Genomic DNA, 15,037 nt, shown 5'->3' with positions numbered 1-15,037 from the left:
ATATATAAATAGAGAAAGAAGAAATACATCAAAGATTATGACGCAATGAAAAGTGACATCATCTTTCACAGAACATATTCATGTAAAGACTTTATTAATTAATTACATTTGAGCACTAACAGCATTGGAATGTAAAAGCTTATTTGACAACCCCTAAACAAGGGTTTTAATTTTGAGTTTATAGCCCAATTGAATTCTATAGCAATGTATTATTTTTTTGTTTTTTTAGCCTGTTTACATACAGGTTGAAGCTGTATTTAACAGACAGACAGACACACAGACAGACAGACAGACAGACAGACAGACAGACAGACGGACAGACAGACAGACAGACAGACTGACAGACATACTACTATAATGAAACGATGTGTCCACCCGTTTGTTTTATTCACTGAAACCTGCCCCTCCTCTCTGACGCGCTGTGCTGGGGGCGTGTCCGTGCTGCCAGCTGAGTTTATTTAGCCCAACAATATCCTGCTATCAACTTTACAGGGAAGCTGTCTCCTTACGGTAAGGTTAAATATAAACTTCCAGTTTTAAATGACCGTTAACCTTCTAACTAATGTGAGATGATACCATTGTTAAACACTATAATTCCATGTTTTGTTGAATGCTTTGCTGATGCCCTATCTACCATCTAAATTAGCTTAATGATAGTTAGCTCACGGGTAAGTTAGCTAGCGTTAGCATCCTTACAGGCCATCCTTGCTGCGTTCTATCCAAACTGTTAAGAAACAGGTTGCACGGTTTACCATAACACAATGTTTAATTAGCGAGTGGTTTAGTAATATAAGCAAATAGGACAATGCTAATGTCTAAATGCTAACCCACTTTAACGTTAGCTCCATATTCTGTGGAGTTATGCACGTTAACTTTCGCAATCTGGGTGCGGCAATACAATTCCATAACAGGAAACATTTTAGAAGGGTAGCGTTAGAGAGTGTGCCAGTAATAATTACACGGGGATCGAGGAACACACAGGACATGCCATCGCCTGAGGGTAACAAGTTTAACCAGTTCCGCGTTTAAAATCAGTGTTTCTTTGTAGAGGTTGACATTAACAATATATTATTTAATTTATACTGTGCAGTTTTTGGTATTCCATCTACTCCTGCTTTATGACTCGTTGCCATCATTTCTAATTATTTGATTGTAATTATGCACATACACGTGCATTATTCCATGATCCCCCCCGTGTTGAATTGTGTATTCATAATTATCCATTTATGTATAGGCCTATATGTGAACAGTTTTACCTAATTCTATTAATTTTATTCTGATATTTACTGTAACTTACATTCCTTATTTTTGAATTCTTATTATCCTTGTGTGAATTCTTACCTGTCCTATCCTGTGTCTTAATCACATTCCTGCTTTAACAACTGAATTCCCCCGAGGGGGATCAGTAAAGTTGATCTTATCTTAATAACATTACTTTGCATTGAGCTGACGCTTTCAGCCAAAGTGACATACAATTAACTGATTTTGCATTTACAGTTGACCGAAGATGAATTTTGCCAAAAAGTTTCTCAGTGGCGTCATTGATGTTGTCAGGTGAGTATCTGCACAAAGTCTATCCTTTTCAAGCCAAAAAGAGACTGTTGTAGCTAAATGTGTTTTTCTGTTTTTGAACCCTGTGTTTTTCCGTTTTTGAACCCTGTGTTTGTAGCAACATCGACCCAGCCCAGTTCATCCCCTCTGAACCTGTGAGTGACAGGCTTTACATTACCAGCTCTTTGTAGACATCACTGTTCTGCTTACTCTGATTGTAATGGTATCTGTGCCTCCCCCCGCAGCCTCCCCCCCGCAGGCCTGCTGTATATGCAGAGCAGCACGAGAACGATGAGGAGAAGCAGTTCCGCCGAGTCTTCCAGCAGCTTGCTGGAGAAGTGAGTGTTATAAGGGTTACCTGCACTTCTCTTAGAATTTCTGTTGTTTTCTGCAGTTCACACTCAGATATACACAGTATTCAATTAATTGGAGAAGAACATCAAAATGTGTGTATGTACAGGTTTCTGCTGCCTTTGTAATGTTGTTTAATATTTGTCATATAGGACATGGAAGTAAGCCCATGTGAGCTGATGAACATCATGAACAGAATCATTTCAAAACGTAAGACATGTCATTCAGGCCCCGGCCACACGAGGACGAAAACGGTCGTTTGCGTTACTGTTTAGTGTCATATAGACCGTCATATAGAACTAGTTATAAATATGTTTATTTTTACTGTCGGGTCACTCATTACTGGATCAGCTGCTGCATGAGACAGACACTGACGCTGTCAGAAGAGAGGGAGGAAAAAGAGAGGCTCCGTGTATTTTATTATTATATTATATAGATTCGTTATTCATTTGTTTTAAAGCTCAATAAATAACTTTAATACACGTTGACTGGCGAAAAACTCTGCCCGGTTCCCTCGGCCCCCACCGCGGAGAATAAACAGAAGGGCAACCATGACAACCATGCTTCTTCACTGCTTTTGTGGAGGAAGTTACAGCGCCACGTACAGGCTCCTGCATATGTACTGCAGCTTCTCCAGCGGTTGGAGCTAAACGGAGCTGTCTCATGGCGACAGACCCTATCCGGTGAACATTGCGTGTGGACGGAAGCTTTTTTGCGTTTGCGTTAATCCTATGCGTTTAGCCGTATGCGTCCTCGTGTGGCCGGGGCCTCAGAGTCCTTCTCCTACAAATCCATTTGTGTATTCCTTGTAGCTCTTTGTTCTCTGTCATTCTGTCATTTACAAACGTTATGTGTCTTTATAAGAGATTTACCACATGGTGAATGCATGTTTTATCCTATTTTAGATGGAGACCTGAAGACGGATGGTTTCAGTATTGAGTCGTGTAGAAGCATGGTGGCCGTCATGGATGTATCCTTTATTTCATATGTGGGCTTTGTGTGTTCTGTTGACATAGATGGCAGAGTATAAAGGAGAGATTCAAGATTTCAAGATTCAAGGCTTTGTTGTCATGTGTTCAGTAGCTACAGTGTACATATGGCAATGAACAACTAAAGTCACAGGCTCCTCCAACAATGTAACATAAATGTATAGAACATAAACAAATAAAACAAAAGAAATGTAAAGTAAATGGAATATGATATACAGATAAATAATTTGCAAGATGCAAACAGATGGATGTTCTTTACAGAGTTCAGGTATGTAATACTCATTAAAATGTTTTTTAAGATTTTCAAATGAAAGCATACACTACCATTTTTCACAGGACCTTGTTTTTTAAGATTTTGCAAACCAATATAACCAATATAAATTGCAACTAATATGACTGTGTAAAGGTGAATAAGTGATCCATTTTATTTGTAGAGTAAACCTCACCTGCAAATATGTAATAGAAAAAAGTTAATATTCTCTCCCTACTGTGAAATGTATACTACATGAATACACGCCTAGTGCAAATATAGCATGTCCACACGTAGTGCCACTGTTTGGCTAAGCTGGAGCCAAAGAAGAAAAACGTTTCTGTTGTCCTTAATGCTGTTTCAGAGTGACAGCACTGGAAAACTCGGCTTTCATGAATTCAAACACCTCTGGAACAATGTCAAGAAATGGCAGGCAAGTACAGCAGACCCATTTCATTTGTACTATCCCTTATGTTTCTGAACAGTAACTTTACCGTGATCAGTGTTGAAACATCTCAAGGAACGGTGAACACATTAGAAACTATATTTTAAAACAATTTATATACAGTATCAGCTGTTTATTGATCTTAGAACTTTGGCTTAGGTGGTAGAGTTGTTGTCCACCAACCAGAAGGCTGCTGGTTTGATTCCCCAAACCCTGCAGTCAACATGTTGAAGTGTCCATTTAAAAGACTCTTGAGTGTGAGATGTTTATCGCTCCTGGTGAGCAACTGGCACTTTATATTGTATGAATGTGTTGAATAAATACTTTGAGTGGTTGAAAGACTAGAAAAGAACCGTATAAATGCAGACCATATACCTCCATATTGACAGCCATTCAGGTTGTTACAGAGAAATAATTGTTACTGGTCTTGAGGTTGTGAATCAACTTCCTAGGAATCTTTCATGGCTTATATGCTCTAAATACTTTTGTACTGTAATTGTTTAGGGCGTGTACAAGTCCTATGACGCAGATGGCTCCGGTGTCATCGGTGCAGATGAGTTGCCCAGCGCTTTCACAGCTGCAGGTGAATTTCCTTTTTTACATTTATTTAAAAAATGTTTCCCCTTTTGCATAGTTACTTACATTATCAATACCAGTGATAGAAGCCACATGTAAAACGGTCATCTTGGATGCATTAAGAATTAACAAGACCTTTTAGATTGACTGTCAACAGTCATGTGGCTGTGCTTGTTAGAAACAGAAAATTATTTGCATAGTCGTTTCATAGGACAGAAACCTATGTAAAACTTTTTCAGAATAATAGTTAACGTTTCATCTGTTCATCACTTTCTCAGGCTTCCCCCTCAACGACTACCTGTTCAACATGATCATTCGCAGATACAGCGATGAAGGTGGGAACATGGATTTTGACAACTACATTGGCTGCCTTGTGAGGCTGGATGCCATGTGCCGTAAGCTTAAATTAATTAATTTATTGGTTATGCAGCTTTTTCTGTGTGATAAGACTCACTGACTGAAGATGCCTAACAACTGTTCTGATTCAGGTGCCTTCAAAACCCTGGATAAAGATAACAGTGGGACAATCAAAGTCAATGTTCAAGAGGTAAACACATTTTAAATTATTTTGACTGGAGTCTACATTTTTTAAAACATTTGATTGTGTTGATGGTAATCATTCATTGTTAAAGCCCTTCTCTCTTGTGTCTTTTCAGTGGCTTCAGTTGACCATGTACTCTTGAGTCCAGATGCCGCTCTCCTGCTTGTTTTATGGAACCACTTTTTTTTCCTTCTACACAGTACAACACATTTTCGAAACCATCCCTACTAACCTGTTTTTTTTCTTTCTCAGAAACCCCCCCCCCCCTGCACAGGTGTCCTTTGAATGTTAATGGCATGCAAGTGTTGTGTTCACTGTCCCATTATACATTCAAAAGACAGAATTTGCCAGTATTTGTATTGTTACTGCAACCGAGAGTTGGTATTAGTTTTACATAGTGTATGTTATGCTGCGTTCCACTGCGTGCTATGGCTCAACTTGCTCGGTTTTGGTTTTCCATTTTGATCAGCAGTGGATAGTACCTGGTTCATGGTATTTCTTTTTATCAGCACCTCAGCCAAGATTCCAAGCGGTGTTAAAATGCTGCAGACCACTTATCTGTCAGGGAGAATCATCAAAGGTGCATCGTGTCCTTTACAATTGGCATAGTGTAGACGGTCCTCTGTGCGGTTGCTGTTGAAAGGATTGTTGTAGCCGTTCCATACAGTAGGAACGCAGCTTTAAAAGGATCTGTAACACTCGTTTTATTTTGAGCCTGTCAAATGCTAAATTGCTGGGATAAAATGGCCTTGCATCCTAAGCTGTGACTTATTTGGCCATGTTTTTTGTTTCAACGACCACCTACAAAGAAGTTTCCATCTTTCCCAGATAATATCCCTGTAAGAACAGTCTGGGTGTGTATAGACTGCTCAATTGGCATCTTCATCTCTGCTGTTTTTTTTACACTTAGCGTTAATATCACTGCATGAAGCTTTGTGACGTCAGAGACAATTCTAAGAAAAAGCTCCAACCAATTTCACCCAGAACAGAGGACTACCCAACCCTTCACACTAAGTGAAAACATCTGTGAGGATGTGCAGGGCCTTTAAGTTTATTATGGCAAACCATAAATCATTCAGAGCTGCAAACGACTACTAGCTATGTAAAGATAGTGTATAGTTTTGTCTACCTGGGCAGAGAATGAGGTCACTCCACTCAGTGTTGAAATCCTAGTGTCTCTGTGCTTTGTTTACTGAGTTAGTTTCCGCATGCATGCAAGTCTCTGTGTTCACTGGCTAGCTAATGTCTGCCGCTGTGCAATGTGCTAACACAGCACTTGTAGCTCATGACACCTCTGCTAACACCTATAATGCCACTTAAAGTTCAAACAGGGAATAAACCTATGTTCAGTTATTGTGGCTGAGTAGACCTCTAAACAGGTTGAAGTAGGATGGAGCTATTCTGAGAATCACTTGAGGTCACCAACTCCCATTTACTCATAAAGATCATAGGGTGCAGTTGTCCCTTTCTAATTGGAGCAACAACACAGGAGTGTATAGAAATGGCCGTCAGTCCAACTGTTTATTAGACCACAATGAAATGATCTTTGTGAAACCAGCCCCAACCCCATTGACAGGAGATTCTTCTTCAAAAACAACAATATGAGACAAAATCAAACAACTTAAGGTTGATATGTGAAGTATGGTACTCTTGCACGGCAGCCTAATTCAAACAGATCAGGGTTTTATAATTTGTACACTCACACATGGGTCAGGGACCTTTAGTAATTTGTAACAACAACTCAAGAGACAATGTTTTGTTGGGCAATTCATATTTAAAATGTAATGTGTAATGCTGGTAGTACAACTTGGCCATGGCTTTCTCTATGGTCCACTAACTATTAGTTATCACTGTACTGTGTACTTATTCAAATTGCCTGCACCAAATAATACCAGCACAATCTGTAAATTAAAATAAAAAAATAAAAAAATATATATCATGTTTATGCCTCTAATGCATGCAGCCAATAGCAAAGATGCCAATATTAAATGTTTTTAAACATGTAGTTAGCCACAGTCATTAAACTGTTATTAATAATGCTTTGTGAAATAAATCTCTGCCATATTTGGAATAATGGTATGTTGAATGTGTGTTGTTCTTTGAATCATTAGTCAGTCATGTATTGAATGTCATTATGGTTAAATTGGGGGATCTGTTCTGGCCCAGCTGATTGACAGTGACAGTATTTTGAATTGAAAGTTTTACCAAAACAATATTTGTTTGCTCAATTATTGAGTTAAAGCCAATATTTTTGCGTTGACAGTTTGCTCAAAGGAGTGCTTCAATGGCGGGTCTGATATTTCGTAGCCAGAGGTGGAAGAAGTAGTACCAGAGTGTAGGAATATTCTGTTACAAGTAAAAGTTCTGCATTCAAAAATGTTACTCAAGTAAAAGTAGAAAAGTATTTGCATCAAAAGAAGTACTGATTATGCAGATTGGTCCATTTCAGAGTATTATATTATATGTTTTGATTATAATTATTGATCATTAAAGTGTTCTCAAAGCTGATGAAGGTGCATCTAGTTATAATGACGTTGTATACTGCAGGGTAGCTTGTGAATTTACTCCAGGTGGAACTAAAGTCTGATTCAAGACTTGATTATATTTCACATCATTCATCCAAATCTGTAAAGTAATTTAAGATATTAAGAAATTTAGTAATACATACTTATACTACACTATTTACCTCTGAAATGTAGTGAAAAGTACAAAGTAGCAAACATTCGAAATACTACTTACTACAAGTCTCTAAAAATTGTACTTAAGAACAGTACTTTTGTTCTTAGCTATGTTTACAATACTATTTGTAGCTATCTATCCATCCAACCGTAATGTTTTTCTTCCAGGCTTGTAGTCTATCTGATTCCTAAAATGCTTTGAAAGTGCGTTTGCGTGCGTGTGTGTGCGTGAATGTGTGTGTCAAGAAGACCATACAGTCTATGGTCAAGACAGCCAACGTAACCAGATAAGGCGGGCTCCTTCAAAATAAAAGCATTGTCACAACGGGAAATGTTTAAGAAACAAAAGTAAGTGAACTCAATTAGCAAATTTGCTAGATATATCGTTATTGTTAGACTTAAATGTTTACAACACCTACACGACATGAACTATATCCATACTAAGATCAATGTGTTCATCAATACTTGTTTTAGCCAGCGCCTTTAGATAGCTATTACCTGAGGGTAACCGGACATCTTTTGAGGAGCGTTAGCTGCATTCTGGCTAGCTTGACATTAGCTATCTTGAAGATAGGGAAGTTTATCATTACGTTTCTGGACCAAACCCCAACTTCTTTGACTTTTGGGTATGTTCACCATTTCAATAACTATGTTTGGCATTAAGGTATTCGTCTGGAAGTCAGGAAACGTCAGGTTGTCGCTTTATTAGTCATTTGTGAGTCTTGTGTTGCGTTAGCTAACCTTATCCTGCTGCAGAGAGAGCTAACCTAGTGTGTGCTATGTGTTGTATTAAGTGCAAGTTGCACTATATAAGAGACATTTAATAACCGATACTCGTTCAAAAATAATCATGGAAATGTGGCAATCAAGGTATTATATGTGTGTAATGCGAATTACGAGTGCTCTTTTGCTAACTAGGCTGTCCCGTGTGTTAAGCGTCGATAGCATCGTCCATTGTCCATTCACTCTCACGGCTAGCAGACATACATTGTTGTCATCGCGCAGAACTTGCTCCATTTCCTGTTTAACGATATTAGACCACTTAGACATATGTATTCAAGTTCGTTTCAGTAAAAGTGTTGATAATTTTAATGTATTATCTATATTGATCAACTCAATACATCTGCATGGACGGTTATTGCTAAGCTGTTAAGCACGAACAAGTGTAACGCTGACACTGAGCGATATTACTAACCTTATAAATGCAAGTATAGTTTAAGAATCAATATATTTGTGACACATGAGCACGTTCATATACATCACATAATTAACACTCCCATGCTTTTTGTTGTTACAGTAACTGTCATCAGACAGCAGGAGAAGTGGAAGCACAGCAGAGACTACACAGTAGCTGGACACCAATTGACACTGTGTGGGGAGGATGTCTTCACCAATATTCTTCAACCAAGACAGTTTTATTCGCTTCAAGAAAAGAAAAGCTCGCTTCTCTTTCAGTGAAGTCCACATACTGCTGGACGAAGTGAGGAAGCATCGTATGGTTGTTGTGGGTAAGTGCGTATTTCATTCAGATGAAAGAATAACACTGAGGTCTGAGTACCTGGAAATGAGATGATTGGCTAGTAGCTTGTTAATCAAAAACATTAAACCAAGTAACCAATACAATGGTTAAGTCATATAAAAGTCAACATTACAGTGAAGCTGTGAGAAATACAATGTTAATGAGATCTGATCACTGACGCAATATCATTTTAAGGCAAGTGCTTAGGGTCATTTTGTTTTGTTCCCCAAAGGCAAATTCAATCGTGGTGTACCAACAGACATAAAGAAGCGCACATGGGCAGAGATTACTGCCCGTGTGAATGAGATCGGGGAGTGCCAACGTGAGATCATCGAGGTCATCAAGAAATGGTCCGATCTAAAATGTGACACGAAGCGGAAAGTGGGTGCCATGCGGTCAGGGATAGTGCCCAACAGAGGCCTCAACTCTCGACTCTCCCGAGACCTTAATCAGACGGAAAAAATAGTGCTCCAGATTCTGGAGATGGACGAGGCAGACCAGAGCTCCGGGGACTTTGGCCCTCTGGGAGATGACGATGTGCCAGAGGAGGAAGAAGAAATGGAAGAGGAGGACATTATTGGAATGCAGAGTTCTCCTAATGGCGGGTTGGACGGGGCATCTATGCCCCCACCAATGTCCTACACAATGAGTAAGTGTCAGAAACAATCATATGTCACTATTTACTCACCTTCAGTTAATTCCAAACATCAGGGAAGTTCATCTATCCATCCATATTCTACCTCTTATCCGAGTCTGGTCGCGGAGATATCAGTTCCAGCAGAGCAAGTTCATATGTCTACATAATCCACACACCAAATTATTCAGAGCAAATCCACTTCACCCTCTTCTCAAAGGCAAATAGGATGCATTTTCTCACTGGATACAAATATGTGGCATATAGATAAATCATAAAGTGAAACAGACACACAAGCAAATTGTTGGAATTTTTAGCCGGCCAGCTAACCAATCAGAGCAGACTGGGCTATGGTTTCAGACAGAGGTTGAAAAGAGGTGCTGCAGCACAGGCAGTATGAGAAAGATAAAGTGCTTTTTGAACATTAAAGCAAGGAGACATGTAACAGTACAGGCACAAAATACCAATATGAACCTGAACATGAGTAAAATGGGTCCCCTTAAATAAGTTCCTGTTGAGAAATGCATTCAAACTGTTTCATTAAAATGCTTTGAATGTTGCAGAGGACTCTTCACAAACTGCCTATGATGTGCAGTATGAGATTCCTGCAACAGAAGGTGAGTTTCTTCTTTGAAGTACAGATTTAGGTTTTTTCAGAATAAGAAAGAACTGACAAGCCTTTTCTCTTTACTTCAAGATGTTGACGCTGCATTAGGAGACTCAGATGACGACCAAAGGGAAGATATGCTTCCTTCCACAAAACCAACAGAGATTCACCAAGGAAACAATGGCATCCAAAAACAAGGACCACCTCCGACATCGTCTTCCGGCCCAGCAGCAGCAGCAGCAGCAGCAGCAGCAGCAGCAGCAGCAGCAGCAGCAACAACCCCTACGCTTCCACTGCCAGGTCAGCCCTCGCAGAACATGAGAGACAACATGCTACACAATGCATCACTGAGCCTTGAAGAGCAGCATGCCACCAACATCCTGCTGGAGACGGTTTCACGCTCCCTGGAGCTTCTGTCCGAGTCGGTGCAGCAGCTGGCAGAGACTCAGCAGGAGTTTGTGCGTGAGTCGCTGCAGCTCCAGAGGGAGACGGTACAGGTTCTCAGAGACTTTACAGGCGGAGCTATTTCTCTTATGCATGACAAACTGAATGGACGGCCAGCATTATAGCAAAAAAGTTTTAAACAGAGATGTTGTTGTATGACTACATACATGGCCTTCAGGTGCAGGAACATTTGAGTTCCTCTGGACTCCACCGCTGGTTGCTGTACTTTTTGATAGTACTCAACAGGTTCTTTGTTGTAAGTTTTAAAAATTGTATTATTAGAAACATTTTATTGATGGAATTACTGTCTGTGGGGTTACATTGTACATCGATAAAGAAAGAAGATTTTAGTTTCCCCTTTTGCTACTGAGCAAGCCTACACCACATTTAAAGCCTCGATATGCTTTAGCAATGACTTGCAAAGATCTTTTAATTTTGTTTTATGTTATTGGATAAGTTGTAGTTGCATCAATGTCTGGAGATGATCACAGGAACTGTAATGGTCAGTGGATTTCCGCACCTGACCATTATATGGTCTGTATGTCTGAAAGCTTAACAAGGTGTTAGATATTTTTTAAATACATGGAACTGAATAAGTTGTCATTGTCTGATTTACTTTTTTTTTACATTCCAAACATCAACACTTGAATATGAAAAGTTTCAAGAGGTTTCTTTTTAAATGTTAAATAAACCTCTGATTTATTGAAACAACAGAAGTAATATTCCTTCCTGTGACTATATAAGGTGCTCTAGTAGTGGACATAGATCCAGTGATCTGAATGTGTTAATCCATCTCTGTTAAGATCTGCACTCTCCCGTCTTCAATGATGGTATATTTCAAGTTATATTAAATTAGAAATGATGAAGGATGTCTTACATATGTACAAACAGAACATTTGTAATACACATTACAAAAAGACCGTACAGAATAAAGAATTGAAATATATTCAAAATATTTCCTCAGAAAAGACCAAAACCAACATTGTATTGATACTAACAAGTATTACCTCTGTATCAAAATCATGATGTATCTTATTCCTCTGTGCCGTATAACTATATTATTATATAGTTATTATATTATTATATATACAGTATGTATCGTGCAAAAACTATTAAGAATCAGCAAGCCATGTTAAATTTATATCTTTTAGAGCACAGAATGTATTAATCCGCTTCTGAAAATAGTCCCTAACAAATGTGCCATCTCTCCTTTTTCACTAACCTTTTCTGATACCTACAGTGCCCACTTTATTAAGGGAAATACTGAGCCTTGTTTAAAAAAAAAAAAAGTACTCGTATGTATATATTTTATTTACTTCAATAATAGGCTTTACTACACAATATGATTGGAAATAATTAAGACAGTTGTTGATTTTGGTCTTATTAAGATAAGATAAGATGGAACTTTATTAACCCCGTGGGGAAATTCAGGAGTTTAAAGTGTGGTGGGAAAGCAGCAACAGAGCGAGAGTGAAAAACAGGACAGCACAGATTCACATGAGGTTAACAAAAAAAGTAATACAAAAATAAAGTTATATTGTAACTCATAAAACAAGATATCACGGCAAGGTAAACTGTTGATAATTAGAATGAACATATAAACATACATATTTGAGTATGGACTATTATAGGATGTATTAATAATAAGAAAGTGGCAGAATACCACCAGATGTATGCAACATTGCAGTATATTTGATCTTCCTTTACTGAGACACATGTTGACACTGTTGTTAGATGAAGGTCCAACAGACACTGATGTCCATCCAGTGTTGCAGGTTCACAGACCTGTCAGCAGGGGGCTCTGTTGCTGTCAGTGGTGATGATACACACCATGAACCATATCCAGAGTTTGCTCTTCTCAACAATGTATTTTGCAACAATACTATATGTAATCAAAATACCTTTTCAGAGGTTTGCATGAGTATCCTTGGCGTTTGGCTTATTTTATTAAGTCACTTTTCCATGGGTATTTGGTTTTCCTGTGTACAGTATGATGCAAACATACTTTCATCATTGTCAGATCAAGCCTGCATTTTTACAGCAGCTCCATTTGCAAGAAACAAGAGAAAAGACTTTTAATATTGCAATCACTGAAGATCATATGTTCAAGACCCTCTAGATTAAGTATGATTTAACTTTCTATTCATAATTTCCATATGTACTTTTAATGGACATTAAAGTATTCTGAATCTGAATTTAAGTTAAGGATTGACTGGTGCTCAAAGGAGTGCATTTGTCTGTTTATCACATCAGGATATATTACTAACACGTAAAAAGACCCAAAATTGTAAAAGGGGGAAGAGAGTCAGTGACACACGCTCACACACACTCACACACATAATGAGTTCAGTCACATTGCATTGTCTGCCTGCAGCCCCTCCTGCCTCAGTTGGCCTAACAGCTGCCGAGGCCAGCCCGGCGTGCCGCAGCAGGAGGGGAGGGGGCTTGGGTCTGCTGGGGCTTCCTTCAGAGCTGGAAGGCAGGGGGCAGCATTAGGGACTGTCTGGGGGGGCTGAGGTACTGAATAGGCAGCTGCATTCACATTGTGGTCCTTCAGTTCTTTACGGAGCCCTTAAACCTGAGACTTAAGCTTCTCTGAAAGGGCATTATTCACTCTGAGTGCAAATAAAACTGTTGTCTACTGTCTTTAAAATGAAAATACAACTCGGTTCGGTTTACTTGGAAAGTGACCTGTAACTGAATAAATTGAGTTTTTACATTCCTGTATAGGCTGATCTTCTCTGTTCTATTCATCTTGAAACGTTGCATTCATGTGGTTGAAAAAGCATGCCACATGAGAAGAAAACAAAGCTCTAACTCAGATAATATTTGTATTGAAACGTATCACAGTACATTGAAACAACATTGAGACCAATTTGATTGTACAAAAATATTTTCCAAAAGGGCCAATTCAGCCGTTATATTTTGCTCCAATGTCTGACTTTCTCCAAGCTTTATTCTAGACTTTTTTTCCCGTTTTTACAAAGTTGGTCGACATCTGGCAAAAACAGAACTAGATTTAGGGAGGCACAATGTAAAGGAAAAAATCCATCAATCGATCGTTCCCTCTGCAAGTCTATATTTACGTTTCCTCCCCCTTTCTATTGCCCCAGTTGACCCCTGTGCCCTTTCTTTTTCTTCGGTTTTCACCCCCACCTGTTCTCATTCCCCTGCTCCTCCCAGCCTCCTCTTTCATCCACCATCTGCCACTGAAGCTGCAGCAGAATGAGTCTGGAGAGGAAAGGTAGGATGGAAGGAAGGCAGATCTGCCGCTCAGATTGGATGGGATTAAATCCTTATCATGCCTCCTTTTGTGCCTCAACAAAAGAGTCATTATAGATCTGCGGCTAAGCCTAACAGATTTGTCATATATGTGGACGTGGAGAGAGTTTCTGACAGGATCAATGTCTTATAGAGGTAGATTTGTTTGGTCCATATGCTAGGAAATAATCTGATTGTATATAATAAAAACACTATACTAAATGTTTGTCAATTTATTTTCTTCTTTGTTGCTTTTATTTATCCAGGAAAAAAATCCCATTGAGATCAACAATCTCTTTTACAAGGGAGACCTGCCGCACATTGGTTACACATGTAACAGAAAACAAAAAGGACACATACAACATAATGCTAGAGGAGCTGCGCACATAAAAGCTTTAGTGCCTAAAACAGTCCTAGCACTTGGTACATGAAATAAAAACACATCCTGGGATCTCAGGCAATAGCTACTTGCGACTCTCTATGATATCAGTGAGCAGATGTAAGGTGGTAGTTTACCCAGCATGGCTTTGTATATGAACGTGTACCAATGACTGAGTCTCCGTACAGTTAGTGAAGGCAGACCTGCCTTGGCATACAGGGTACAGTGATGTGTAAGTGCTTTACAGTTAGCAACAAATCTCAGTGCGCTGTGATAGGCGGCGTCTAACTTGATCAGGCAATGGGCAGGTGCATTCATATAGTTCAAATCCCCATAGTCCAGCACCGGTAAAAAGGACACTAGCCTTTTCCTGGCCTCAAGCGAGAAACAGGACTTGTTTCTGAAAAAGAAACCTAGCCTAACCCTCAGCTTTTTAAGCAGATGAATGACCTGAAGTTTAAAAGTAAGAGAATCATCAAGCCAGATACCTAGGTATTTATAACAGGTAACCACTTCAAGTACTTTTCCTTGCGTAGTAGCAATATTCAAAGTGGTCTCTGGTGTCTTTTTAGCTTTTGAAAATGGCATTGCCTTAGTTTTATCCAAATTTAAAAGTAGCTTAAGCTCAGAGAGCTGCGTCTGAATAATATAAAAAACAGCCTGTAATTGAACAACATCCTCCTTAATGGAGGGACCTGCACAGTCATCCGGTATCGTCTGATAAAAATGTGAAGTTGTTATCCTTTTGCCTAGTACAAACTAGATGGCGAATTAAAAGTGGAGCGTAAACAGAACCTTGTGATGACCATTTT

At 39.1% G+C, this 15,037-nt stretch overlaps 2 protein-coding genes across 4 annotated transcripts; both read left to right on the top strand.

The window, feature by feature from the left end:
* The first annotated feature begins 410 nt into the window (after nucleotides 1–410).
* Nucleotides 411–6,789, top strand: LOC104958675 (calpain small subunit 1). The gene is made up of 11 exons (XM_010786440.1): nucleotides 411–510; nucleotides 1,498–1,554; nucleotides 1,670–1,706; nucleotides 1,797–1,889; nucleotides 2,055–2,112; nucleotides 2,808–2,872; nucleotides 3,506–3,574; nucleotides 4,091–4,169; nucleotides 4,441–4,557; nucleotides 4,651–4,709; nucleotides 4,819–6,789. Exons 2-11 carry the CDS (start codon nucleotides 1,508–1,510, stop codon nucleotides 4,843–4,845), a joined length of 651 nt encoding a protein of 216 aa, XP_010784742.1. The 5' UTR covers nucleotides 411–510; nucleotides 1,498–1,507; the 3' UTR covers nucleotides 4,846–6,789.
* An 890-nt stretch (nucleotides 6,790–7,679) lies between these two features.
* Nucleotides 7,680–11,185, top strand: LOC104958674 (nuclear apoptosis-inducing factor 1). Of its 3 annotated transcripts, none has more exons than XM_010786439.1 (5): nucleotides 7,680–7,729; nucleotides 8,679–8,889; nucleotides 9,133–9,549; nucleotides 10,098–10,151; nucleotides 10,232–11,185. In XM_010786439.1, exons 2-5 carry the CDS (start codon nucleotides 8,763–8,765, stop codon nucleotides 10,708–10,710), a joined length of 1,077 nt encoding a protein of 358 aa, XP_010784741.1. In that variant the 5' UTR covers nucleotides 7,680–7,729; nucleotides 8,679–8,762; the 3' UTR covers nucleotides 10,711–11,185. The 3 variants fall into 3 exon arrangements, with proteins under 3 accessions (XP_010784741.1, XP_010784739.1, XP_010784740.1); XM_010786437.1 differs by lacking the exon at nucleotides 7,680–7,729 and adding an exon at nucleotides 7,846–8,007; XM_010786438.1 differs by lacking the exon at nucleotides 7,680–7,729 and adding an exon at nucleotides 8,189–8,251.
* The last annotated feature ends 3,852 nt before the right edge of the window (nucleotides 11,186–15,037 follow it).

Source organism: Notothenia coriiceps, unplaced genomic scaffold (genome assembly GCF_000735185.1).
Source record: "Notothenia coriiceps isolate Sejong01 unplaced genomic scaffold, NC01 NC01_scaffold00029184, whole genome shotgun sequence".
Taxonomy (NCBI): domain Eukaryota; kingdom Metazoa; phylum Chordata; class Actinopteri; order Perciformes; family Nototheniidae; genus Notothenia; species Notothenia coriiceps.
The sequence above is the reverse complement of the archived record's forward strand: the minus strand, read 5'-3'. Positions and strand labels throughout refer to the sequence as shown.